Below are 24,858 nucleotides of genomic sequence, written 5' to 3' on the forward strand. Positions count from 1 at the left end.
CACCCTGTGCGTAGACGACGGAGTCCGGCTGGGGGGGGGCAGGAGGGCGGGCGAGGGCTCTGGTCTGCGTCTGGCCGGAGCCCACTGGCTTTTTGCCCGTCACTGTCACTACGGGGGGGTGTGTGATCGCCTGCCCTCCCCGCTGGCCACACCTCAGAGCGCCCAGGTGCCAGCTTGGACCCATGTTCAGCACGGATCTCCGGACCATCCGTGAGCAAACCCACCGCACCAGCGGCTTCACTTACTCGTTTTCTCCTTTTTAAAGATCGATGTGAGCTCTCAGTTAGGTGATTCACACGCGGTACAGGAATTTAAAAGGTATGAAATGACCGGCCACGAAGAAGGCGTCCCCTCCCGCCCCTTCCTGCCCCCACCGGGCACTCCCACCCTACACCTGCTGTTGTCTGGCTTCTGTTTTTTCCCTCGCAATGTGTCTGGGAGACTTCCACATCCGCAGTTCCTGAGTGGCCCTGGGATTTTGCTCAGTGCTTATTGGGAATAACGTCAGGCTCACGGGAGAGCTGCCAGGGCAGGAATGAGAAGAACAGCCGATGCCCGCGCACTCTGCCGCAGGGACCACGGAATGCTGCACGGCTGTGACAGAGAGTCCTATGTGTCGCGGCCCTTGCATCTAGAAGCTTCTGTGTATTTCCCGAGAGGTTTTCCCTGACGTGGCCTCTGAGGCCTTCAGGTAAACGGCCACCAGAGACAACTGAGGCCCAGAAGGCTAGTTCCAGGTGGCCCGAGGCCACACAGAGAGACCGTCAAACCCAGAGCGCCTGCTTCCTTGGCTCCCCCCCTTGTGCCACACGGCTGTCCTTCCGGACCCCAACAGTGTCTTCTGTCCCCTTCTGGGGTGGAACATCTTCTGCAGCTCCAGCGAGGGCCCCGGGCTGCCCCACACCTGCTCCTGGAGGGCAGGCCTTCTGCCCGCTGTCCCAGCCTCGGTCCAGCTGTGACAGCCGGTCCTCCGAGTCTGAAAGCTGTCTTCCCTTCCGCATGGCATCCACAGTGAAAACACCCGCAGATCCCCCCAGAAATGCTGGTCCTGGGAGGGCCCGTGACGGAGTGAGGACAGGGAGGGTTGTGCGAAGGGTGCCCTTCTGCCTCCCGGGGCTGGGCGTACCCACGAGGGGAGGGATGGAGGATGTCCCTTGATCCACACACACCTCTGAGACTTGGGCGCCGCGGGAACCACACTGAGACCCTGGACAGAAGGAACATCCAGCCCCGGAAGGTGACTTGGAGGGCGTTCTGGGGAGGACTCCTGCCTGCACAGCAGGATGAAGGAAGGTGGGCACAGCCTGGCTCCCGGGGACGTTGCACCTGCCCCTCCTGTGCCCCAGGCGGCCTCAGGCAGGCTTCGGGCCTGGAGAAGAGTATGAGGATGAAGGCTGGTGTGCTCAGTGGTACCTCGGATCCTGATGTTGGTCGGCCCAGAGAGCGTGCAGCAGCCCGGCCTCGCTCGTCAGACCTGCGGGCCGCTGGGGCCGGGACCGGGTTCCCCACAGGGAATGTGCTCCAACCCCCACACCCGATGGCTACCGTCCCAGTGACCGTGGGCTCAGTACGGGGGTCAGGGTGGCCCATGGCGTGTTCCTTGAGACAGGTGCTGGGCGGGGCCCCAGGACACTGTCGGCTTGGCACGGGGGGGGGGGGGGGGGGGGGCGGGGCCGAGGGCTGGCCACATCCCTGCACGCAGCCCGGCTATTTTTATCAAGCTTAATCAAGAACAATCAGCAGAAACTGCAGAGATGAGGGGGATTTGCATGATCCGGTTCCTATTCTTAAATGTTAATTAAAAGTTATTTTCCTTTTGCCTGTGCTGCACGCGGGGTAGAGGGCAGCCTGCCGCGGGGCCGTCAGACCGTTCAGCCGGCCCACTCCACACTCCCTCAAGGGCGAACGTGGGGGTCTGCCGGGCTAGGGGCTGAGGCCCCCAGGACACAACCTGCACTCTGCCCCAGGGGCTCCTGTTGGCCTTATCCTGGGGTCTTGGTGGGAGGCCCTGGACCCCCAGTGTCCCGGGCCCTTTCCACCAGCCCAGGCCCCTCACATGCCCACGGAAGGGTCTCCTGGAGTCAGGAAGCCCCTCTCATTAGCCCTGCCTCGGCCCCTGCTAGCTGGACCTCTCTGAATGTCCCCACTTCACCCTGAAGTGACATACAGTCCCGAGGTGACGTCAGGAGCATCCGCTGATCTCCACGAGAGTTTATGCCTTGAACGATGCTGTCCTCTGGTCTGTAAGTGCCACAGACGGGGCAGGGGCCTGAGCAGAACGGTTCAGCCTCAACACACGTGAGTCCTGCCCCAACTCTGACATCAGGTGAGGGGCTCCCAGCGCGGTTACCAGATCGCTCGATCTCAGCCTGGTTCCCTCAACTCTTGCTGGGGGGTGAGAAGTCATTGAGGTACAGCGTTTTTGCTGTCCAGGAGTGTTGTGGCTGATGGGACACATTTCCTTCTATCGCACGTTTTGACTGCATGGCCTGCTCCCCATACCAAGGCAAGCATGAATAAAATTACATGTTAAAAAAATGAATTTAGATAAATTAATATTCAAGTAAATGTTACAAACAAAAGGGAGAATGATCGTGATGCCCCCCCCCCCCCGCCCTGCCAGGGCTCTCCAGAGATGGGGCGTCATTGTGGAGGCCGGCATCGGCCCACGGCAAGCTCAGCCCCTCTTGCGCACAGGTCACCTTCAGAGGAGTTAGAAATGGTTTGCCAGAGGCAGGGGCAATGAACTGGGGAGCCCTGGGTCCTGTGAGGCTGGGGCCCCCACGTTTTTAAGGCTTTTCTTAGGATAAAACTTGAAGTTCCATCCTCAAAGTGGCCTGCCTGGCTAGGTGGAAAGGCCGCCTTGGCTTTGGGGTTAGACCATGGGCTAGCCTTGGAACCTTCCTGGGGGCTGGCTGGGCCCCTGCCGCCCAAAAGTGGGCCTGCTCTGGCCCAAGCCCTGGGAATCCCCAGTATCCTCAGCTTTTCAACTCAGTCCACAAACCCAGGAGAAGGGAGAAATTTCAACTCAGCCTGAGTTCCTGAGAATAAAAATCTGGCATCTCAAAATTGGAATAGACCCATCGCCCTTAATTGTGCTCAGGCACTTGGTGCCAAGCCTCTGCCATAGAAAATTAATGGGAGACAGCATCTCTGAGCACCGAGGAGACAGGAGGCCAGAGCGCCTGGCCCCACCTGACATCGCCTGACAGGCCAGTGTCCACTTCCCAAAGATGACACTTTCTGCGACCCCGGGACCCCCGCCGCACCCATGCAGAGGTGGGGCCCAGAGGCTGGGGTCAGACTCCCGGCAGCTAACGAGGCTCCGACATCGGCCAGTGGCTGACCTCAGGCAGGTCCTGGGGCCTCTTGTCTCTGTAAGGTCACCTGAGCTGGGGGGAGCATCAGCTCCTGCCTGGCGGGATGCACACCTGCACGTGGGTCCCGGAACAGGTGGCTGGCACTCGAAGAGACGTGATCAAGATGACGAGGGTGGTTGTTGCTCGGCTATTAGTAATGGTTATTGTCAGCAGCGTGGTTCCTCCCCAGGCAGAAGCAAACGGCTTGAACTGTGGCCCGACCTGGGGTCAGCAAACCCCGTCTGTGGACCAAAACGCCGGGGAGGGGAGAGTCTGAGATATATTGTTAGCTAATTGTGGGGTCCTTTCCCCTGAGCTGTCCTTGGAAGGAGCACTTTCCCGTGTGTCATCTACCCTCTCGCGTGACAGCTCCACGGGGCGGGGACAGAGGCTCAGAGGGGCTGGCCAAGGAATGGCCTCCTGGCCCCCAGACCTCAGTCCCTCCCCCGTCATGCGCAGGGTCAAGGAAGACTGCCTGTGGTTGCTTAGGAGCCGCTGATCCCCCAATCTGATTCTGATCCTGAACTCAGAGCCCAAAAAACATCGTGATTAATTTCCAGGACTGAAAAGTAAATTTCAGAAAATAAAACCTATCAGAGTGTCCAGAGGCACATCCATACATTTTCCAACAGAAGCCACGGACGATCGAAGGCATGGTGCTGGCGTGTCCCCAGTGGGGTTCCGTGGGAGCCCCTCCCTGGCGCCCACCCAGCCCCTGAAGCCCTGCCTGTTCCGAGGCACAGCCATGTCCCGGCCAGACAGGGGCTCCCGGGCCAACTCTCAAGGCTCTGCTAATGACAGCGACGGGTCCCCCAGGTCCAGGTCGGGGAGGGCGCCGCCTCCCAGTGAGATGCCCCCACCAATGCAGGGGCCACGGGCCAGCGGGGAGAGGGGTGTCCTGCACCCCGAGGGGCAGCTAGAGGAGGGTCAGGTCCTCCAGCCCAAAGTGTGGGTAGGCTCTCTTGGAACAGAAAGAGAAGGGCGGCCTCAGGTCATGGCGTGCCCCACGTGGCGTGGGTGCCTGGAGACCCACGGGGCCTGGGTGTGGGCAGGCTGTCCCCCTTGGTCTTCTCTGGATCCTGGTTGGGCTTCACTGTTCTCACCCTAATCCTCCTCTATGCTAATGTGACGTTCCCCTGGGAGCCCTGCGGATTTCGGCCTCCGAGCTGGGTTTGTGCTAGATGAAATCCTCCCTGTCCCTCGGGACGGGGCTACATTTGAATTCTGGATTACCATCTAGGCGAGACACTCTGTTCCAATGATCTTAAAATTCCTTCTTTCCCAAATATCTGCCTTTGCCTCCCATGAGGCATGGAAGAGGCTTTCCCTGTGCCTGAAAATCTGAAAAAATTAAATTAAAAACTCATTATGGCCAGGGGAAAGTTAATAAGAAAATCCTAAGCCAGATTTATCAGCTTAAGGCCCTTCTTTGTGAACCTTTATTAAACTCGCATGAATTAAAATAGACTCTTGGAACAAACTTCACCAGGATCTGCAAGGAATCGGACTCGGGGACACACAGGTCTCCCGTGTGCTGTGCAGTCGGGGAAGGAGCCCCCACTCCGGAGCAGGCCAGAGCAAAGCAGCTGGAGGGGCCGCCAGGCCAGTGTGGGGTCCCGCGGAGGCCCAGCTGAGACTCGGTTCTCAGGCGGCAACACCAGGACCCACCCTGGTCGTCTGACCCGAGGGAAGCTGCCAGAGGATGTGAGTGTTCGTGAAACCCGAGGGCCAGGTGTGTCGGGCCTGTCGCCAGCACCAGGCGTAAGGATCTCGCGCTGCTCAGTGGGACCGTGTTGGAGGCCTGCTCTCCCAGACAGCACTGGTCCCACCGGGCGAGATCCCACTTGGGATAAATTTACAACTTCTCCTGTTAACAAGGTGATGGCATCGGGGTCGGAGGCTTGTGCGTGCCAGGGGACAGACGGGGGCCATCTGTGTGCACCTGGGCGGCGGGCTGTGGGGTTTCCAGCGGAACGTGGAGGCCGGGAGTCCAGGAGGCTGATGCAGGAGCCTCCGAAGTTCAGGTGAAGGCCTGCGCTCTGGCCTGGGGTTGAAAGGAGCCCTTCCCTCCCTGGAGGCAGCCGGCCTTGGGGGGGGGGGGGGGGCTTGCGATTCTTCTATCGCTCTTACCGTCGCTGGTCTGCACATCCGCTCACTCATCCATTCGCCCCCGTCTGCGTCATCCGCACACATTTGCCACCAGCCTGGGGCCCCAGATCCCCCGTGCCTCGCTCACAGTGGGCACATCGAGCACGCACCGGTCGTTTGGGTGAGTCTGCACCCCACCTCTCCTCTTTCTCACGCAAAGTGACTCTGGGAACAGAAGCTGCTGGGCCTCAGTGTCCCCATCCATCCGTGGACGGTCAGCCCGGCAGACTGCTATCACTTGGACACACGTGCCGGAGGGGCCGTCCTTCACTGTCGCCCAGCAAGACAGGACAGGCTGGGCTGCTGTGCTCTGACCTCAAGCCAGAGAAGGACAGAGCCACCAGCCCCAATGTCGCTGATGCCCACAGCCACCGAGGGCCACCCTCGGCCTTCCGGCTCCCTGTTCTGGGAATTCAAGCCCCCGTGTTCAAGCCACTGCGGCCCAGTTTTCTGTGCATTGCACCCCAGAACCCCCTCCCCAACCACCAGCTGAGGCTTGAATTTGTAAGTGCTCAGAGCAGAAAACCATCGCAACCATCGAGGCCCAGACATGGGCTCGAAGCGCCCAGTCTCTCCAGGAGGTACCAAGCTCCCGATGGAGAGAGCCAGAAGCCGGGATGCCGCACCCATCAGCTGGCATCCAGAGCAGGTCCCACTGCCCACCCCTGTCTCGCCCAGGAGGAGAGGGTCGCCTGAGAGCCAGCCCAGCCAGCGAGTGCTGCACGGGGCCCTCGTAGGACACATACAAGGGCTCTGGGCTGACGTGTGTGGGGGCCTGGCCCCTGGGCTGCAGGCAGCACTGGATGTGAGAGACCCCGGATGGTGGCTACGGACTCGGAGCCATAGGAACTCCACCAGGCTTTGTGACACTCACTCAGGGGCGGAGAGTTGGTTCTGGAGCAGACAAGGCCCAGCCTGGTGCCCCGGGTGCATAGGAGGGCTGTCCTCTGGCATGGAGCGGCCCCATGTCTGTCCTGGGGCATGCACAGGCATATCTGGGCTGCAGGCCCCGCGCGGGCATGAGGCAGGGTGGCTGTCCTGGGTGTGGCCAGAGGGAATGTGCCATGGCAGGTGCTGGAAACAGGGAGCCACGTGAGGCTTGGGCGCCACCTCCCACTGACCTCAGGCAGGTGTCAGGGGTGTGGGGGGGCAGCCAGCAGGATGAGGCTCAGAGCCAAGCTGCCTGGGACAACGACCAAGCCCGTGTCTGGACTCCTTCGTCCCCATCCCGTGACCCCACCGCCGTGACTGGGGGCCGGATCCTTAGAGCTGACACTCTGGGCGCCCCTTTGTGGGCCCCAGGGTCTCCTAACCTCTACTGCTTCATCTGTAAGATGGGGATGAGGGCAGGGCTATCCTGAGGAACCGGAGAAGTAACGCCCGGGTGGTGCCTGGTGCAGCGCCCACACGTGGAGGCCACTGTCGGGCCACACCGCCGTGACCCCAGCCAGACACCCTAGATCTCTGTCCCAGCTCCGTCCCCAGGTTTGTAGCTCGAAACCACGCTGCCTGCTGACGGGGCTGGCCACACAAACTGCAGGACCCAGTGCAAAATAACAGAACGGGCCCCTAGTTCACGAACTATTAAGAATTTCAAGGGGCACCTGGGTGGCTCAGTCTTTGGGCGTCTGCCTTCGGCTCAGGTGATGATCCCAGGGATCGGGCCCCACATCGGGCTCCCTGCTTGGCGGGAAGCCTGCTTCTCTCCCTCTCCCACTCCCCCTGCTTGTGTTCCCTCTCTCGCTGTGTCTATGTCAAATAAATAAATAAAATCTTAAAAAAAAAAAAAAGAATTTCAAGACAGTGAGAGCGTTTGACCAAACTCAGGGCCCTTCCGCACAGGGCCACAGCTTCACAGGCCACATGCCCATGGGGCCAGCCCTGAGCAGTGATTTCACTCGGTAGGGGCGCTCAGATTCCTACCAGCACCCCAACACCCATACGCACACACACACACCGCCTTTCCCTGCACACAACCGTCTCGGCCCCGTGAACCACCCCCACCGATAGGAGGGGCTTGCAGCCCCTACGGTGCTCAGCAGGAGAAAAGGCTCCGTGGTCGGTCATCACACATCTGTAGCCACGGACCCCAAGCCCCGAGCCGATGGTGGGACTGCTGGGATGGCAGGACCCCAGTCAGGATCGTCTGGGGGAAGCCCCCCACTGCTGTCTAGCTCCTGTCCTACAAACCTTAGAGTCTCTCGGGCATCCCCGCTGTTGCACGGGGCTCCAGGGCACGATGGAAAGGCCTGGGGGGTTTAGGAGGGAGGCCGGTGGGCACATGTGTGCGTGTGCAGGTGAGGCTGGGTCTAGAGCTGGGTGGTGGGTACAGCTGGAGGAACCAGAGCCCTCTGAAGATGCCACCGTGCCCGTGGAATGGGCGTGGGGTCCCCGTGTGTGGGAGAAGCTGGAGGCAGAGGGCACCCCCCAAGGGGTTGGTAGAGAGTCTCTTCCAACCTCTCCAGGCTTCCGCACGGGTTCAGAACATTGTCTTTCCTTATGCTCTGCAGTACGCCGGGGAGGTCCCCGAAAACCAGGTGGAGGTGGTGGTCGCAAACCTCACTGTCATGGACCGAGATCAGCCCCATTCGCCCAACTGGAATGCCTTCTACCGCATCCTCAGCGGGGACCCCTCAGGACACTTCAGCATCCGCACGGACCCCGTCACCAATGAGGGCATGGTCACCGTGGTGAAGGTGGGTACTCTCCTGGCTTCCTGCTGGCCGGTGTGGGTTCTGTCCCCCGCCACCACCCTGGGACAGATGAACAGAAGTGATACGGGGTTATCCGGGGACAAGGGACTGCACGCCCCTGCTCGTGCCAGAGGCAGGCTTCACGAGGACCTGGTTTTCTCTGAACTCTCCACTTAAAGTCTGTTTAAGGCAAGATGCTTCATCTTAGAAAGCATTTTCAGGTTATTTTTGCATCCTTTGGCAGAGACACTGCGCTTTCAGACATTCTCTTGCAGAGGGGTGGCCGGGAGGGGGTGTGGGGGGTGCGAGGCAGTGGGGGGAGTCTGCTCCCGGCGGGGGGGATATGTTCTTGGATTCCCGGGCTGGCTCTTCGCTCACTTACCCTGGCGCGGGCCTGTCGCCCTTGGTGCCCCAGACGAGGGCCCTGTGCCCGGGGCTGTCGCCAGATCTCAGCGGGTCCTGCCTGTAGATCTGGCCCAGCGCCGGGCACATGGCTAACAGAAGCAGCTGTGCCGTCACTGAACACAGTCACGTCAACAGGGAACAGCCGGGCTCCCGCGCGCTCCCCAGGGCACAAGGAAGGTCACTTCAGTCCCGCCAGGGTCCCCAGGGCCCCCAGAGGAATCGGGCCGCGTGCTGTGTCCATGCACTGCGGCCCAGACCATCACTGCCCCAGCCTGTAGGAGGTGACAGTCTGTGGCAGGGATGAGGAGAGGGAGCTTCTGGGACGTTCTCAGGCAGGTACGCGCCAGAGGCCACACACCCACTGGTGAGCCCTCCCGTCTGTCCAACAGCCTGCTGGTGTTTCGGCCTCTGTGCCCCCAGGTGGTGGGACTCCTGGACCGGGACCTCGCTGCTTTGGGGGCGGGCGAGGTGCCGTGTAGACATGTGTGTGGTCAGCCCGGCCCTCAGCCATCTCGCACACATCCTGGCTGCACGCCTGTCAAAGGAAGTGCCCAGTCGCCTGGGGCGGGTCTTCCTGACCCCTGCCCTGCCCCCCGCGCCCCCCAGCTCCATCCTGCCCCGCATGCCAGGCCTGCCACCTCCCAGGCTGCAGCCGAGCTGGGGCACAGCTGCTCTGCCCTCAGACCACCAGCCCCAGTGGGCGTCCATCACCGTGCCCAGCCTCCTCGGGAGCGCCCTCTGCCTCGCCACCCGCCCCCGCCACCTCCAGCCATGAAACCACCGTCTCTTCCAGGCTCAGACCATCCCCAGGCCCTTCTCCTGCCTCGCGCCTGGACCTCAGCTTCTGAGGCAGAAAAGCCAAGAAGCCGCCTCTCCCGCTTGCCCCTCGGCAGCACTGCGGCTTGGGGGGCAGTGAGCAACCCTGGCCCAGGGGCCGAGGCCGGGGCGGGGCTGGCGGGAGTCCCAGGGGAGCGGGCGCCGCCCTCCAGCCCCTGCAGTCCTGCAGGGACCAGCTCCTGGGGCAGCAGCGCATGGAAGCGAATGCCCCCAATCCTCCCGCCGGCCCTGGAGCGGGGCCCCAGCCCTGCCCCACGCCACCTGCACTGGTGGCGGGTGGCTTCTCCTGAGGCCGCAGACCCTGCCCCTCGCCTTTTAGCGGAGCATCCTTGCCCCGTCTGGGGAGGCAGCCGGGCCGAGCCCCAGCAGTGTACCCGGCCGCTCTAATTAAAACTGGGGGGCCAAATTACCTATCGATTTCTCCATTACAAAAATGTTTTATTTCACCCTCCTGTGGACGTTTATTGGCCATAATAGTCTTTCTGGAAGGCATTCTCCCTCAGACAGGTGACACAATCTTAATGTACGACATGCGGCGTTATTCCGTGTCCCCCGGGGACAAGAACCAATAAATGGGGAGAAAGATTACTTCCTTTTGGTGGTTTATTCAGAGACAAAACCACAATTTTATTAAACTGTCCATTTAAATGGAGGAGCCCCGTCCCCAGACGACTCTCTGAGGGTCCGGGGGGAGGGTCTGGAGGCATTGGCTTGGTTTTGAGGGGACCTGGACACAGCGTGGGTGCAGGGGCTGCTGTGGGGGCATCCAGAGTCCAGGATGCACCTGCCGGAGGGCTCACCGGTCTGCGGCCTGAAGTCCTGGGCAGTATCTTTCAGACAAGGGCTGCCAAGTTATTCTGCACTGGGCACCTCATCAGACTGGCGGCCTGCCTGGGCGCCATCTGTGGGCACAAGGCCCTCCCACACACACGTACCTGAGCAGCACCCAGCCTCATGTGAGGTGATGGGCAATGGGGGTGGACAAGGGAGCCGTCGCACCATCCCCATCCTCGCCTAGGCTGACCCCTACCCACACCGCGCTAAGATACAAGGTGCCATCAGGGGCGGGGGAAGACATCAGCCATGACAAGGCGTGAGCCACAGAGGGACATGGCATCTCACGGCCAGGCTCCAGGGGGCCTGCAGGAACCACCCCTTCCTTGGGCAGACAAGGAGATCACGCCTGAAGAGGACGATGGGGGTCAGCCCAGAACCCCGATCTCCGGAGGGCATTGGCCTCCAGAGCCTTCTGTCGGGCTGGCCTCGGGCTTCCGTGAACCCCCGGGCCCATCCCCCTGCTATTATTTACTTAGTTTTTAAAGTCCTTCTTTTCATACTTAATGCCACATCTGTAGCCGTAGCTGAGAAGGCAAGGGTTCGATGCACCAGCTGTAAGATTTTTAATGCTGACCCAAGTCAAACGCTGAGGTGCTGGGGGACCCAGCGGGGGCTGGGGTTCGGGTCAGTCCGGAGAGGCACCGCCGGCCGCGAGCACAGCTTCCTGACCCAGCAGATCAGCTCCTCTCTAAGCAGAAACACGCGCTGTTCTGTCCATCGTGAGCATCTCCGGGTGCCCAGAAGACAGACGGCAGTGGTCTCGTCCGCACTGTAGTCTGACGTGGTAGCTTATTCCAGACCGTCTCATCTCTGTTTCTTGCTGAAAGAGGTTTTTAACTCCCAGACCTCAAGACCGTCCATCTCTATGTAAGTCAGGATGCGTCACCCTCAGAAATACGTTTTGCCTCTGCCCTTCGTATCCGCCGGTGCAAGTCTGTGCTCGGTGTCCCTTAATTTTCCTCAAAGTGTCTTTTTGCTGTGGTTTTTCAGATCTGGATCTGGACAGGGTCCCTGCATGCAGTTGGTTGCAACATCTCTTGACCCTCTCATAATCTAGAACATCCCACCCACCTTTGACCTGTCACAGACACCGGGTCAGTTGGCCTGTGGGAGGTCGCATGTGCCAAACTGTCCAATCACTTCCTCATGGCGAATCTTGTTCCTCGCTCTCCCACGTTTCCGGTAACCTGGGATTAGGCCGGCAGGGGCCGTCCATGGGAAAGGGCCTTGTGCCTGGGGCTGAGTCACATCAGGAGGCCCGTGGTGCCCGGCTGTCCCACTCCAGTCATCTAGGCCTGACCGGTGGGCTCAGGTGGTGACAGCCCATTCCCGTCACTGCAGAGTTGACTTCTCCCCCCTTATGACCAGCCAGTGGTCCGCACGTGATGCTTCGCACCTGCAAATATGCACGCCTCCATCAGTCTCCATCGGCTGGTTCTATCATCTACTCGTGATCCTTGTTCACGGAAATGTCTTCATTAGTGAGTACAGAATGGTGCTTTTGAAGTTCTGTCATTCCTTGGCTGGAATTATTCAGTACGAATGAGCTTCCCCTCACCAACAAGAGCTCCGCAGGACACGGAAATGTGGGTCTGCTGTGGTCAGCACCGCGGCCCCCCAGACATGCCCAGGCCCTGGGCCTGGGACCCACGCGTGTGCGGCACATGCTGGGCAAATGTGAGTCAGTTAAGCGTTCTGAGATAGGAGGTTACCCCGGGAGATCCAGGGGGCCCCTGGGCTCACAGCGTGATTGGGAGAGGGAGGCAGGAGGTCAGAGTCCCAGGCGCCCTGGGAAGAAGCAGAGGTCCCAGAGGGACTGCAAGGGGCCACGTGGCTGCTCTGTAGGTGGAGGACGTGGCCTCTCAGAGCTGCAAGGGGCAAGGCTCCAGGGGGACCCAGCCCTGCCCACACCCTGACTGCAGCCCAGGGACACTGATTTTTGACCTCTGACCTCCAGAACTGTAAGACGACAAATCTGTGTTGCCCTAAGCCACTAAATCGGAACAGGAAACTAATACAGAGTCCAGCAGAAAAAGCAGATGAAAGCTTCATTCGCTGCCTTTTATCATCCAGACCAGCAGCTGTCTGAGGTCTCTCTCTGTTTACGGCGGCGGCTGTTACAACTCCCATCAAGCTGGGTGTCCACACGACACGCGGTCTTCTCACACTTCTGCAAGTCAGAAGTCCAAAATCCGTTTCAACAGGCCGAAACCAAAGAGCCGGGAAGGCTGTGCTCCCCCCAGGGGCTCTGGTGGCTCCACGTGCTGGCTCTTGCCAGGTTGGCAGGCCACGCCCCGACTCCGTGGCCCTCCTCCGTCCTCAGAGCCAGGGCCGTCTTTGCCTCAGCCCCTACGCTGCCTGCTGCCGTGCCAACCTCCTAAACACCCTCGGATGCTATTTCGGGCCACCTGGGTAATCCCGGGCCAGCTCCCATTGCAAGACCCCCAACTTCATCAGCCCACAAAGTCCCTGTGCCATGGAGGGCGACACAGTCACAGATTCCAGACCTTTGGACCCGGATGTCTTTGGAGGCCATTAATCATCCCACCACAGCCATAAGCAGAGTCGTGTGTGTGTGTGCTTGCATTTTCTCATGGCTGGCAAGACGCACGCGTTTGTGTGTACTCAGTGTGCTTTGGTCAGCTGCAGTCATGACTGGTTTTGGCCCCCGGCGAGCAGGAGCCTCCTCTGGCTGGTTCCTGGGTCCTTCCGCCGCGAGCCGTTTCCGTGCACCGTGGCCCAAGCAGTTCATCTCGTGGGCTGCCTGCCTCCCCTCGGGTCGGCCATCTCTCCAGTGAGGCCTGGTCCTTGGACACCAGCATCCAGGCCCCGGAGGGCTCGCTCCTGCTCGCTGCTCTCACTCCTGGGGGCCCGGGGGCAGAGCAAGGACACCACGCTTCAGCGCACGTGCCCACCCCGACTCCATTTCTTTCACCGATCCAAAGGGTCGTTTTATTCAGATTTAACACCGGAGGATTTCTACTTCACTTTGCTGACTTCATACTTGTATCTCGTTTCTCTTACACCGAAAATCTTATTTCCTAACCACATTATTACACGTGTTTATTTACTTTACCCTGAGATATACATAAAAAGCTTTAAAAAATAACAAACCCCAGATCACTACCAACAGGGAGAAGACCAAGTGAGCTTAAGATTTCTTTGCAATGATTATTGTCCCTAAAATAAATCCCACCAAGAACTACCATCTAAATATTGCCCTGGTCTCCTGAACTCATTCTTTTCTTGAGAGTCATGTTACCCGTTGATATATAGTCTCCCTTTACTTCGGTTTGCTTGCAATTTTCAGAGATCGCTTTACATATTTAATTTCCTCTATAATGACTAAAGCGTGACGGTAGTAGACCGAGCTCCATGACGGTAAGCTCGCACAACCTCGAGCCCCAGCCCTTCCCTCCACCCCGCTCACCCCTCTGCTTACAGGCCACCATCTTTATGCGTTTTCCGGTTCACTCTTGCGGTCTTCCTTCCTGCAAATACGAACAAATACAAATTCAAATTCCTCTCCCTCCTTTACACGGAAGGCAGCCCGCTGTGTATCTACTTCTGCTCTCCGTCCGATCTCCTCGCTCCTGCTTACGGCTGCAGACCTCCCCATCCCGCCACCAGCCCACGGCCTCCAGGGTGCGTCCTCTGTGAGGACACAGAGACCTGCTGGGAGCTGTCCTGTGCATACGTCACCTTGCACCCGTCTGGGCGGACGTGTGTAAATGTTGTTGCAGAGTGTCGCGTCGGGTGGTTTCCCCGAGACTGTCCCGGCCTGCTCCTGGAGTCGCTACGTGTGTTACATGTCTCGGCCCCAAGTGCCTCCTTGCAACTTCCCTCCCTCCCCAAAATGTGGGGAGCTCCCCAGACCATAGAACCCTTCTGAAAGCATTTGTCAGGCGGGGTCCTGGGGCCCCAAAGGGTGTAACCGGGAACCACGCTCATGCAGGAACCCCGTGCAGAGGGTAGAGAACCCACAGAGCTGGTGTGTGAGTGTCCTGGAGCTGCTGTAAAAATTACCAAAAACTGGAGGGATTAGAACAACAGAAGAGACCACCCGCTGCACCCAGCAAGGGGCCCCAGACAAACAGCAGTGGGGGCCTTGACCTCGCCAGCCTGGAGGGAGCAGCACCTGCTGAGAGCTGGCGCCGGGGAGGGGTGCCGCTGCCGGGGCCGGAGCCCCAGGGGCCCAGCTACTGCCACACCAGGGCGTGGTGGGAAGGCCCAGTGGGGGTCCTTTACCCCAAACTCTCTCCTCCCATTGTCAAACCCCTGGGAAGCCAGAGACAAGGGAGTTCTGGAGACAGCTTCCCTTGGGACCAGCGTCCTGGGCACAAAGCCGGGCAAGAGGAACAGGTGCGGACCCACCGGGCCTCCCGCCTCCAAGCCAGCCCGCAGGCCCCTGCATCAGCTCACCCCCGCGGGACTCTCTCGTTCCAGGCAGTCGACTACGAGCTGAACAGGGCGTTCATGCTGACTGTGATGGTCTCCAACCAGGCGCCCCTGGCCAGCGGGATCCAGATGTCCTTCCAGTCCACGGCAGGGGTGACCATCTCCGTCATGGACATCAACGAGGCGCCCTACTTCCCCTCGAACCACAAGCTGATCCGCCTGGAGGAAGGTGTGCCCACCGGCACCGCGCTGACCACGTTTTCGGCAGTGGACCCTGACCGGTTCATGCAGCAGGCCGTGAGGTGGGTCCGCCCTCGGGCCTCAGAAAAGGGATCCCACCCGTGGGCTCCCTTGCTTTCCATACAGCGGAGTGCCGTCATGCCCAGTAAACCTGCACCCCAGGAAGTCCCCGGCCTGTGCTGTCCCTCCAGGCAGGGCACCACAGGAGCCGCCGGGGGACAGGGGGGCCCAGCCAGCCCACGAGATCCAGGCGGTCAGTGCGACGCCACAGGAGCTCAGCAAACCGCGCGGTCGCCGTGCACCCCCCCCCCCCAGGGCGGCAGGCCTTCCAGCACCCGCGGCGCTCTCCTGAGTCAGGCGGGTTCGGAGCTGGCTTGTCACTTACCCCTCTCTGTTCCTCAGTCTCCCCGTCTGGAAAGAGGGGGCGAGGACAGCACCTGCCTCCCGGGGTCCTCGTGAGGATCGGGAACGCGACCGCCGTGGCGACCGTGAGGCGCGCCGAGGGCGGAGCGTGCGGGCTGCAGGGACAGCGCCCCCGTGTCGGGCGGGCACCCTGCAGAGGGTGGGGCTGGGGGGCTCAGGGCCGCTCTCCCCTTCACCACCTCACCTCCCTTCTCCTCAGGTACTCCAAGCTGTCAGACCCAGCGAACTGGCTGCACATTAACGCCACCAACGGTCAGATCACCACGGCCGCCGTCCTCGACCGCGAGTCCCTCTACATCAGAAACAACGTCTATGAGGCCACCTTCCTGGCGGCTGACAACGGTGCGCCCCGCTCCGGGGGCAGGCCCGTGCCGGGGGCTCTGTGGCGGGGAGATGGAGGGAGGCCCCAGCCGGAAAAGCCAGAGGAGGGAAGCGGGGAGGCAGGGGCGGCGCCAGGTGTCCTGTGCAGAGCCTTGGGGGTCCCTCAGCGTCCCCAGGCAGCCCCCTCTCTGCACGCATTCGGAGCAAGGGCCGCTGCCTGACCACCCGGCTCATGGGTCTGCACAAACTCGCACCCCTTCGCTCATGCATGGCGCTCCCTCGTGGACACCACGGGAGCTAGGATGGCCGAGGCGGGCCCAGGTTTGTCCAGTCCTGTCTCGGCTGAACGTGACCCGAGCAGCTTCTCAGCTCCCCACCTGGTGAACTGAGGGCGGCTGAACTCCATCCACGTGTAAGCCGAGCAGCCCCATCATGCTGACCATGCACCAGACTGGGGGGGGGCTCCCCCTAAGCAGCCCCGGGATGCCGCCCCCTGTGGCTCTGACCACCTGTGATCCGGACCCCTGCAGCCCTCCGTCAGAGCAGGGGTGCCTTGGGGAGGGGCCTCAGAGACAGGGCAAGCACCGTGAGAGGCCACACACCAGCAGCATGAGCCCTGGGAGCTCCGAGGGGGTGACGGTGAGGCTTCCGAGCCAGAATGAGGAGCCCCGAGGACCCTGGGGTAGCGGGGTTGAAGGTGAACCGGGCAGGGGTGAGGGGCTGCTGGGCAGAGGCGGCAGCAGAGGGGCCCACATGGGGCAGGAAGAAGGTTCATGAGCACTGGGGCCTTCCAAGGGATGTGGATAGCATCTCCAGAGTTGGGGGCTGGGACTCCAGGCCCCGAGGTCGCCCCTCCCTGGACCCAGGGCACCCAGGAGCTGGCGAGGCCCACAGCCCCAGGTACCCAGCCAACCCTGCACAGGAGGGCAGAGGGAATGAAGGAGAAGACTTAGAACCAGGGATCAGTCCCAGCACCACTTTAGTGGTGGGAAGAGACTGACTGCTCCGTGCCTCGGTTTCCTCCTCTGTAGCGTGGAGACAGCCCTACCCCCTACCCGGAGCTGTGACGATTAAGTCAGCCAGTGTCCTCGAACGCACAGGGAGGGGGTCTGGCCCGAGCCGGCACGCTGCCACCGCTCTCATCACCCCGGGGCTCCTGCCCCACACTGGGTGCTACTCAGCAGCAGACAGACCAGACCAAAGTCCTTCCCTTGCAAGGCTGATGTGCCCAAGGTCTGTGTGTCAGCTGAAACCAGGTTCAGCCGTGTAATGGCGATAGAAATTTCAACACGACTGAGGTTTCTTTTCTCCCACATAAAAGAAGACTGGAGGCAGGCAGCCCTGGGGTACTGGGGTCAGGTTTGAGAAACCAGGCTCACTCTGGTCATGAGCTACAGCATGGTCCGGAATGTCTGCTGGTGCTCCAGCCATCGTGACCACGTTCTGGCAAACGGGAGGAAGAGCAAGGAAGGCAGGGACACATTCCTGCCCTTCTAAGAACTTCCACCCTCAGCTCACGAAGGCCAGAACTTAGCGATGAAGCCACATTTCACTGTGAGGGATGTTGAGAAATGTAGTCTAACAGCTGGGCAGTGATGACCCCAGATAAAATCTGGGGCTCCGGTTCTTCTATTAAGGACAAAAGGGGAAATGGATATTGAGGGACAACTCAGCAGTCTCTTGCCCCAGTGAGATGAATGAGAAACAAGTCAACGAGATAACTTCGGGGAGTATGTTCTGGAAGAAAACACAACAGGGCATGGGAGGGAGGGGCCAGGGCTTGTAGCTGTGCTCCTGGCCGTGAGGCGCCGACTGTGGGACCAGAGGGAACAAGCCAGGGGAAGAAGGGGCAGCAGAGGAGTCCCAGAGTTAGGAAGCAGCATGTGCAAAGGCCCAGAGGTAGACCCCTGGTGGTCTGTATGGTGGGTTCTCGGACAGCAGTGCAGCTCAGGCTCCAGGAGCTAGAGGAGCCCTTGCACAAAGGCTCACTCGATAGCAAGTGAAAGCCGGGGTAACCACCCGCCAGACTGTGAGTGTGTGTGTGTGGGTGCACACACGCACACTCGCAGCCATGGGGCTGGGGGTGGCTGCATGTCTGTGTGGTCCTGTGCTCGGTCCACGTGGTGTACAGTTGAGTTGCTCTGTATGTCGTACAGTGGGGGTTGGCGCAGGCTGGGGCTATGGTCGGGGCTGTGGGTCTGTCCTGCACGGACTCGTCGTCTGTCCTGTGTGGGTCTGGGGGCTGTCCCTGGGCAGGACGGTGGGGCTGGGGGTGGGTCCCATGTGCATCATCGTGTGCCTGGGGTCATGGTGGAGCAGCCCTGTGGGGTCACCCTGTGTCTGTCCCGCAGGGATCCCCCCGGCCAGCGGCACCGGGACCCTCCAGATCTACCTAATTGACATCAACGACAACGCCCCCGAGCTGCTGCCCAAGGAGGCACAGATCTGCGAGAAGCCCAGCCTGAACGCCATCAACATCACAGCGGCCGATGCCGACGTTGACCCCAACATCGGCCCCTACGTCTTCGAGCTGCCCTTCGTCCCAGCCACTGTGCGGAAGAACTGGACCATCACCCGCTTAAACGGTGAGCCCTCCTCAGTCTCCAGGAGAATCGGACACGTCTGGGGTTCTGCACCTCAAGGGGGCCCATGGAAGAGTGAGCAGTGGGGATGGGGCTCTTCCCCCCATGGGGGCCCCCTGAGGCTGGGGCCCCTGGCCGTGCCCCAGTCCATCCCCAGAGGGGGCCGTGAAGGCAGTCCCAGTCCCGCTGTTGTAACGAGCACAGCTGTCAACATCCTACAGCCCCAGCTGCTCACATCTCTGACTGCTTCCTATTGATGGGACCACGGATGGATGGGACCCTGATCAATCTATTTCCTCGGGGTACTTCCCTAGATGTGCACTTGTTGTATAAAAGGGCATCCAAGTCCTGAAGTTTTCTAGCACTCTGAGGATGTGCCTGGAAAGGTCATGCCAAGACCTACAAAAGAGCACCTGTTACCCAAGCCCTCACCAACACCCAATATCATTGTTTTCCCAAGGTTTTAGCCAAAATCATTGTTTCCTTTTGCATCTCTTAACTACCACGCACTTTTTTCATTTATTTATTGGCCATTTGCTGTTTCTCCCACGAATTGTCTATTCAATGTCCTTGCCTATTTTTCTTTGAGGTTTTTTTCTAATTGATTTGGTAGAAATTCTTTATATATTAAGGAAGTGATTTCTTCATCCAACAAGTTGCAATTGCTCTTCTCTTGAACTGCCAATGTGTTTTCACTCTGTGGAGTGATCTAGCGTGGGCGCGCGTGTGGGTGTGCGCGAACCAAGCGGGTGTTTCAGACGGTCGTGCTCTAGACTCCGTCCTCCCTCCGAAGTCTTGCTGAAACGCAGGGCTGGCTGTGGACTGAACGAAGCCTGTCCTGTCACTCTGTGCCAGGTGACTACGCCCAGCTGAGCCTGCGCATCCTGTACCTGGAGGCTGGCGTGTACGACGTCCCCATCATCGTCACCGACTCCGGGAACCCCCCGCTGTCCAACACGTCCATCATCAAGGTCAAGGTGTGCCCGTGCGATGAGAATGGGGACTGTACCACCATCGGCGCGGTGGCCGCGGCCGGTCTGGGCACCAGCGCCATCGTGGCCATCCTCATCTGCATCGTCATCCTGCTCAGTGAGTATGGCGGAGCCACGCATGCACGCCGGGCCCCCCCCACGCGCGAGCGCACCCTGCTCATGGCGTGGCCCCCGCCCCCACAGCCATGGTCCTGCTGTTCGTCGTGTGGATGAAGCGCAGGGAGAAGGAGCGCCACACCAAGCAGCTGCTCATCGACCCCGAGGACGATGTGCGTGACAACATCCTCAAGTACGACGAGGAAGGGGGCGGTGAGGAGGACCAGGTGAGGCCCTCTGCACCAGCTTCCGGGGCGTGGGACCCCCCTCCCACCCGCTCTCTCCCGGCGGCCCAGGACCCCAGCCCGGTGCCTGCGCCCACACGGGGGGCTGTCAGGTGACCAGGAGGCCGTGCACGGGGCGCCCGGGAAGGGGAATCCAGGGAGCTGCCTGGCTGGATGCCGGGTCTGCGTTGGCCGTCAGGGCACTAAGGCTTGGTGCCCCCTTAAAGCATGGTAACAGGAGCCCCAGCTGTTGCCCCAGGCTGCTGCCAGGAATACACGAGGCACGGGAGCTGCAGGGGGGGCCCCCGGGGAGCATCAGCCTGGCGAGGGCAGCCTGGGGGGCACAGACGGGGACGGATTAGGGGAGCGGGCACTAGGGGGAGGGCGGGCGTGCTCGGCCGCGACAGGACGCGCCTGCCTCCCTCCTCCCCCGGCCCCTCCCCAGGACTACGACCTCAGCCAACTGCAGCAGCCGGAGGCCATGGAGCACGTGCTGAGCAAGGCCCCCGGCGTGCGGCGGGTAGACGAGCGGCCCGTGGGCGCCGAGCCCCAGTACCCCATCAGGCCTGTGGTGCCCCACCCGGGAGACATCGGGGACTTCATCAACGAGGTGGGTGCTCGGGCACGGGAGAGGCCCCTGAGCAGGGCCCCTCCGCGGAGAATAACGTCCCGTTGCCACCCCACGCTGGGGCGGCCAGGCTGCGGTGAGGAGGCCCAGCCAGACCGGGGCTGGGGGCCGATGCGGTGTGGTCACGCGCCCAGAGACGCCGCCGGCCCCCGGCCCCGTAACCGCGGCGTCCTGTACGTTTTACCGCCTGCTCTCTAACACTGACGCGTTTCTAAGAGGGGCTGGCAACATATCCCTGCTATGTGAGAATCTAGCTTTAATTTACTTAAGCAGAATAGAGCCCAGGGAGCGGTTCAGGAGAGACGCAGAGAGACGCAGAGAGACTTAGAACGTTCCCTGAAACACATCCTGTCCGGGGCCACAGATCAAAGTTCTACAACTGCCCAAAAGCACTCACTCCCCAGGATGTAATAAAATTTTAAAACCCCAAGAAGTATGTCCTCCCCAACCTAGAATTTAAAGCCTATTTTAAATGATTCTTAAAGAAAAGCGAGCACGGAAACTACAAACCATTGCTATGGAGGGGCGGTGAGGGTGCCCCTTCCCAGGGCAGGCTTGGCAGTGAGGTGCGTCCTGCAGCCAGAGACCGCCGGGAGCGCCCAGGCCACCCCACGGGGACCGTCATGGTCACAGGGGACCGTGCTGGGCCACACGCACAGGCGTGTGGGAGGCCGCAGGACCCCTCCTTGGGCAGGTGCGGGCGGAAGGAGCAAGGGCGAGGCCACGCACGGGGGGCCTCCAGCAACACCTGCCACGTCCCCAGTTTTGTTCATAGGGATAGTGAACGTAACAACTGGAGATTTCTGACTTCTGCCCACCTCAGGTTCATATTCCGTGTCGCGGTGACAGGGGCTCAAGACACTTCTGGCCCCTCAGGAGGGGCTGCTCCTAGCCACAGGCCCCCACCCAGGCCTCTTGCCTCATGTTACTGGTGTGGCCATGCCAGCTTTGGAGTTTGCTACCTCCAACACACCACCCTTTTCATAACCCCCCCCTACTCGTTCTCTGAGAGGCCCCTCAGTTAAACACAGGGAGCACTTATTGACCACCTCCCGTACGCAAGGCCCACTAACTTCACCTTCCTGGCCTGCTTCCCCAACTCCTCTCCGGGGCGCCCGCCCAAGCCCCATTCCGTCAGGCCCCCAGGGCCGGACAGCACGTCCTCCACCCTAAGCCCGTGTCTCTGTGACCCCAGGGACTCCGCGCCGCCGACAACGACCCCACAGCACCCCCCTACGACTCCCTGCTGGTCTTCGACTACGAAGGGAGCGGCTCTACGGCGGGCTCCGTCAGCTCCCTGAACTCGTCCAGCTCCGGGGACCAAGACTACGATTACCTGAACGACTGGGGGCCCAGGTTCAAGAAGCTGGCAGATATGTACGGAGGGGGCGAGGAGGACTGAGCAGCGTCTCCTCCCCGGATGCCGGCGGAGCGGGACCGTGGGAGGCGCCGGGCTTCCCGACTCCCTGCGGACGTGTCATTTAGTGGTGTGTTAGGGGGTCCCTCCCCGCCCCAGCCCCCCCAACAGTGAGCTGTCTGGCATGAACACTTCTCGCCCCGCGGCGCGCCCCCCACCACAGGAGCTGACTAGCACTGAAGGACAGCGAGAGGCACTCTGTCTTAACTTGAATTTCTTAGAACAGAAGCACTGTTTTTAAAAAAAAAAAAAAAAAAGAAAAAGAAAGTGCCTTTTGGTACATGTATCAGATTCCCTCAAACTCAGGAGTGACGAAAAGCAAGCAGACAGACCACGTACATCCCCCCAACCCCAGTCCTGAGCACCCCCAGCCCCAGCTAGTCCCAGCTCTGAAGACACCAATTAAGGAGTCGGGGAGAATGTGTCTTTTTTTTTTTTTTTTTTGGTCTTTTATTAAGAAAAAAAGTGGGTGATTTGTTTAACAAAATTTACAAAGAAAAATGTTGGGGTCCAAATCCCAACAGCCCTTCTGAGTCCTCGACCTTTGCTGTACACTGTCGGGGTCTCCTGGGCCCTCGGGCGGCCCCGAGGCTGGAGGGAGGCCAGAGACCAGCCGCAGAAGGCTCCCTGGAGGCGGGCCCAACCCGTCTACCAAAGGCACCACGGTGCGCACTTGGCTTTCACCGAGTTTTGGGGCTGCTCCCTGACTCCTGATGCTGCATGTAGCTGGGGCGGGTGGGGTGCTAAGGGGGCTTTCTTGATGATCACCATCTCTGCCCTTGGTCGTCCCCCGGGCCCCCCCAGTCAACCATTAGGCCTCCCCCGGAGACAACTGTTACCCCAGATGCCACGCAGGTCCCGTTGCCTTTGGTCCAGAAAAGTACAGCGTCCCCAGAAGCCACAGCCCAAACCAGCCAGCATCCCCGAACACCCTGGCGTGAGCCCCCCACTCCTCACAGTCGGATCCCTGGAGGACCCCATCAAAGGCCCAGCCCCTGACAACCAGACGCTTCCAGCCACCCTGAGGGCTGTGCGGACAGCAGAGAGAGCTGGGAACGTGCACCACCATCACCAGCCGCTAGCATCCTCTCTCCCTGGCCCTACCGCCTGGACCAGAGTCTCTCATGCTCGTGAACCGACGGGGACCGCAAAGATCTGCTCCAAGTGGCCGGGACAGCCTGTCATTGTTGTGCCATCAGTCCCTCGGATGCGTCTGGACTGCACCCACCTGAAACAACAACCGGTCTCCTCTCCTCGGGACCCAGGCCAGCACCGAGCCGCTGCTCAGACTCTCAGAACGAGCTGCCCTTTGCTTGGACGGTCTGACGCGCAAGCCAGACGCCAGTCTGTTCCCAGGACAGTGAATGGCACTCACTGTGTCCCAGGGACCCTCCAGGGAGACCCTGCTGTGTGGGAGCACCCTGGTCTGTTCACGGGCTCCCCAAGAAAGGGGTTGAGGGGTACCCTGGCCCTGGGTGGGACTTGGCATTGGACTGCCCTTGGGGAAGCGGCTTAGAGCCCCATCCCAGAGCCCTGGGTCAGAAAAAGCCTCGAGAACCTGGGGAGGTGGGGAGGTGGGGAGGGCGGGGGCTCAGCTTGCTCTTCATGCTCTCGGCCTGAGGGTCTTTGATGCAATCCTCAGCCTAGGGCCTGTCCCCAAGGCTAAGGTGACCCTGTTTTCCAAACAGCTTTGGCCCAAGAGCGTACGTGAGGGTGTGTGCGTGCAGTAGGCACGGCTGTGTCCCCACTGGGTGTCAGGGTTCCTCCCCAGACCAAACTCCTCACTGACCCCGCTGCTCTCCCAGAGCTGAGCCGGGCCTGTGGCCTGATGGCCGGCCTGTAGCGGGCTCTGTCCCTGACCCCATCCCGACTGCCGGGGGAGGACGGGAAGGATGAAGGAGGTCCCCGTGTCACATGCTGGGTGCCCCTCCATGCAGACAGCCACCTCCAGTCAGGGGGAGGGTGGCCCGCCAAGGGGAAGAGGCCGGGACCCCTGTCCAAAGCCGTGCTATGCAGATGGCTCAGGGCCAGGCAAGGAGAGCTGTCCCCGCGTCTGGGGGCCTGGCCATTCCAGGGACTATTGGCAGGGTGAGGGCTGGTGGGATGCGAGCGGGAATCTTCTGTGTTTTGTTTGTGTTTGGAAAGTTCATCCTCCTGTTGAACTTCTAAGTGTGACCATGGTCTGGGAGCTGAGGCAGCTGTGGACTCTCCTCAAGACCCCCCTGGGTCCCCAGGGCCCTGGGCCTTCCTAGGGACAGAGGTGCCCGGCCCAGGACCCAGCCTGCTGCACACCGATCCCTCGGACCCCGGCATAGGTGCCCATCTCCCCTGCCTCCCTCTGGCTCCCCACCCCACACCCCTGCCCCGCACCACTGCCAGGCCCGTGGTGCATTTTGCCTAAATCATGCAGGCTGGGGCTGGGGGGACACTGATGGGGGACTTCTCGTGCCCGTCCCTGCCTCCGAACGGCTACACAGCCGCCCCTCTCACTTGCCCCAGCAGTCCCTGGGGGCCAGAGAAAGATGGGGTTCCCACGCCCTCCCACACCCGCCTCGGAACTCCGTTCTGAGGTCCAGTTAGCGTTAACTAAGTGCACAGTGTCAAATGTCTCTCACGTAGCTTATAGACACGACGTGCCCCTGGTCGGGCCGGCTGCGGAGGCCCAGCCTCCTCGCTGGCCAAGTGCTAGGGCACAGCCTAGTTTCTGTAGGGAGTTTTGTTCTGTGAACAGGAGAAACCCGCGCCGTGGGGTGGAGCGGCATGGACGTGACCGTGGTCAGGGGCACCCCAGCCGAGGACCCCCGTGTCTGTCTGGGCCTCACACCCGCTCCTTCCCTTTCCCGTGTCTCTCAAAGTGTCAGAGTAACACACGTCAGGTCCCCGAGATGCCTCAGTTTCCCTAGGGTGAGCACTGGCTGACACACCTGGTCCTTTGAGGGGGCAGCTCTGTTCTCTCCAAGGGAAAAGGTTAGAGGAGGGGAGTCTCACTTTTTGTCAGTGTTACAAAAGCACTAAAAACACCCGAAGTCTCCCATGCACAGAGCACCCTGTGAACTCGCTCGCACAGCGCGGTGCCCAGAAGACAGGTCCTGCTCGGCGTGGCACGCCCAGCGGGGGGCCACCTCCGTGTATAATTGGAACGCGTTTCTTTTCCTTTCCTCTCCTTTTTCCATTCTGATTTTTTTTTTTGCATGTTTCTTTTTGAAAATGGACAAAATGTGTAACAGCCCCCGCATGACTGTGGTTGTTTTGGGGAAA

At 60.7% G+C, this 24,858-nt stretch overlaps 1 protein-coding gene across 1 annotated transcript in view; it reads left to right on the forward strand.

Annotated features, from left to right (window-relative positions):
* The window catches only part of CDH4 (cadherin 4), a 528,918-nt gene extending 505,774 nt beyond the window's left edge, over positions 1 to 23,144 (forward strand). Inside the window, exons 9-16 of the mRNA XM_064573410.1 lie at positions 8,018 to 8,203; positions 14,726 to 14,979; positions 15,540 to 15,682; positions 18,013 to 18,246; positions 19,099 to 19,332; positions 19,419 to 19,558; positions 20,001 to 20,165; positions 21,379 to 23,144. Coding sequence (XP_064429480.1) covers positions 8,018 to 8,203; positions 14,726 to 14,979; positions 15,540 to 15,682; positions 18,013 to 18,246; positions 19,099 to 19,332; positions 19,419 to 19,558; positions 20,001 to 20,165; positions 21,379 to 21,585 — 1,563 coding nt within the window. The 3' untranslated portion in view covers positions 21,586 to 23,144. The remainder of the gene's footprint in view (positions 1 to 8,017; positions 8,204 to 14,725; positions 14,980 to 15,539; positions 15,683 to 18,012; positions 18,247 to 19,098; positions 19,333 to 19,418; positions 19,559 to 20,000; positions 20,166 to 21,378) is intronic.
* Positions 23,145 to 24,858: the final 1,714 nt, after the last annotated feature.

Source organism: Mirounga angustirostris, unplaced genomic scaffold, assembly GCF_029215605.1.
Source record: "Mirounga angustirostris isolate CCGP_5_RB_7025 unplaced genomic scaffold, mMirAng1.0.hap1 SCAF_10, whole genome shotgun sequence".
Lineage (NCBI taxonomy): Eukaryota > Metazoa > Chordata > Mammalia > Carnivora > Phocidae > Mirounga > Mirounga angustirostris.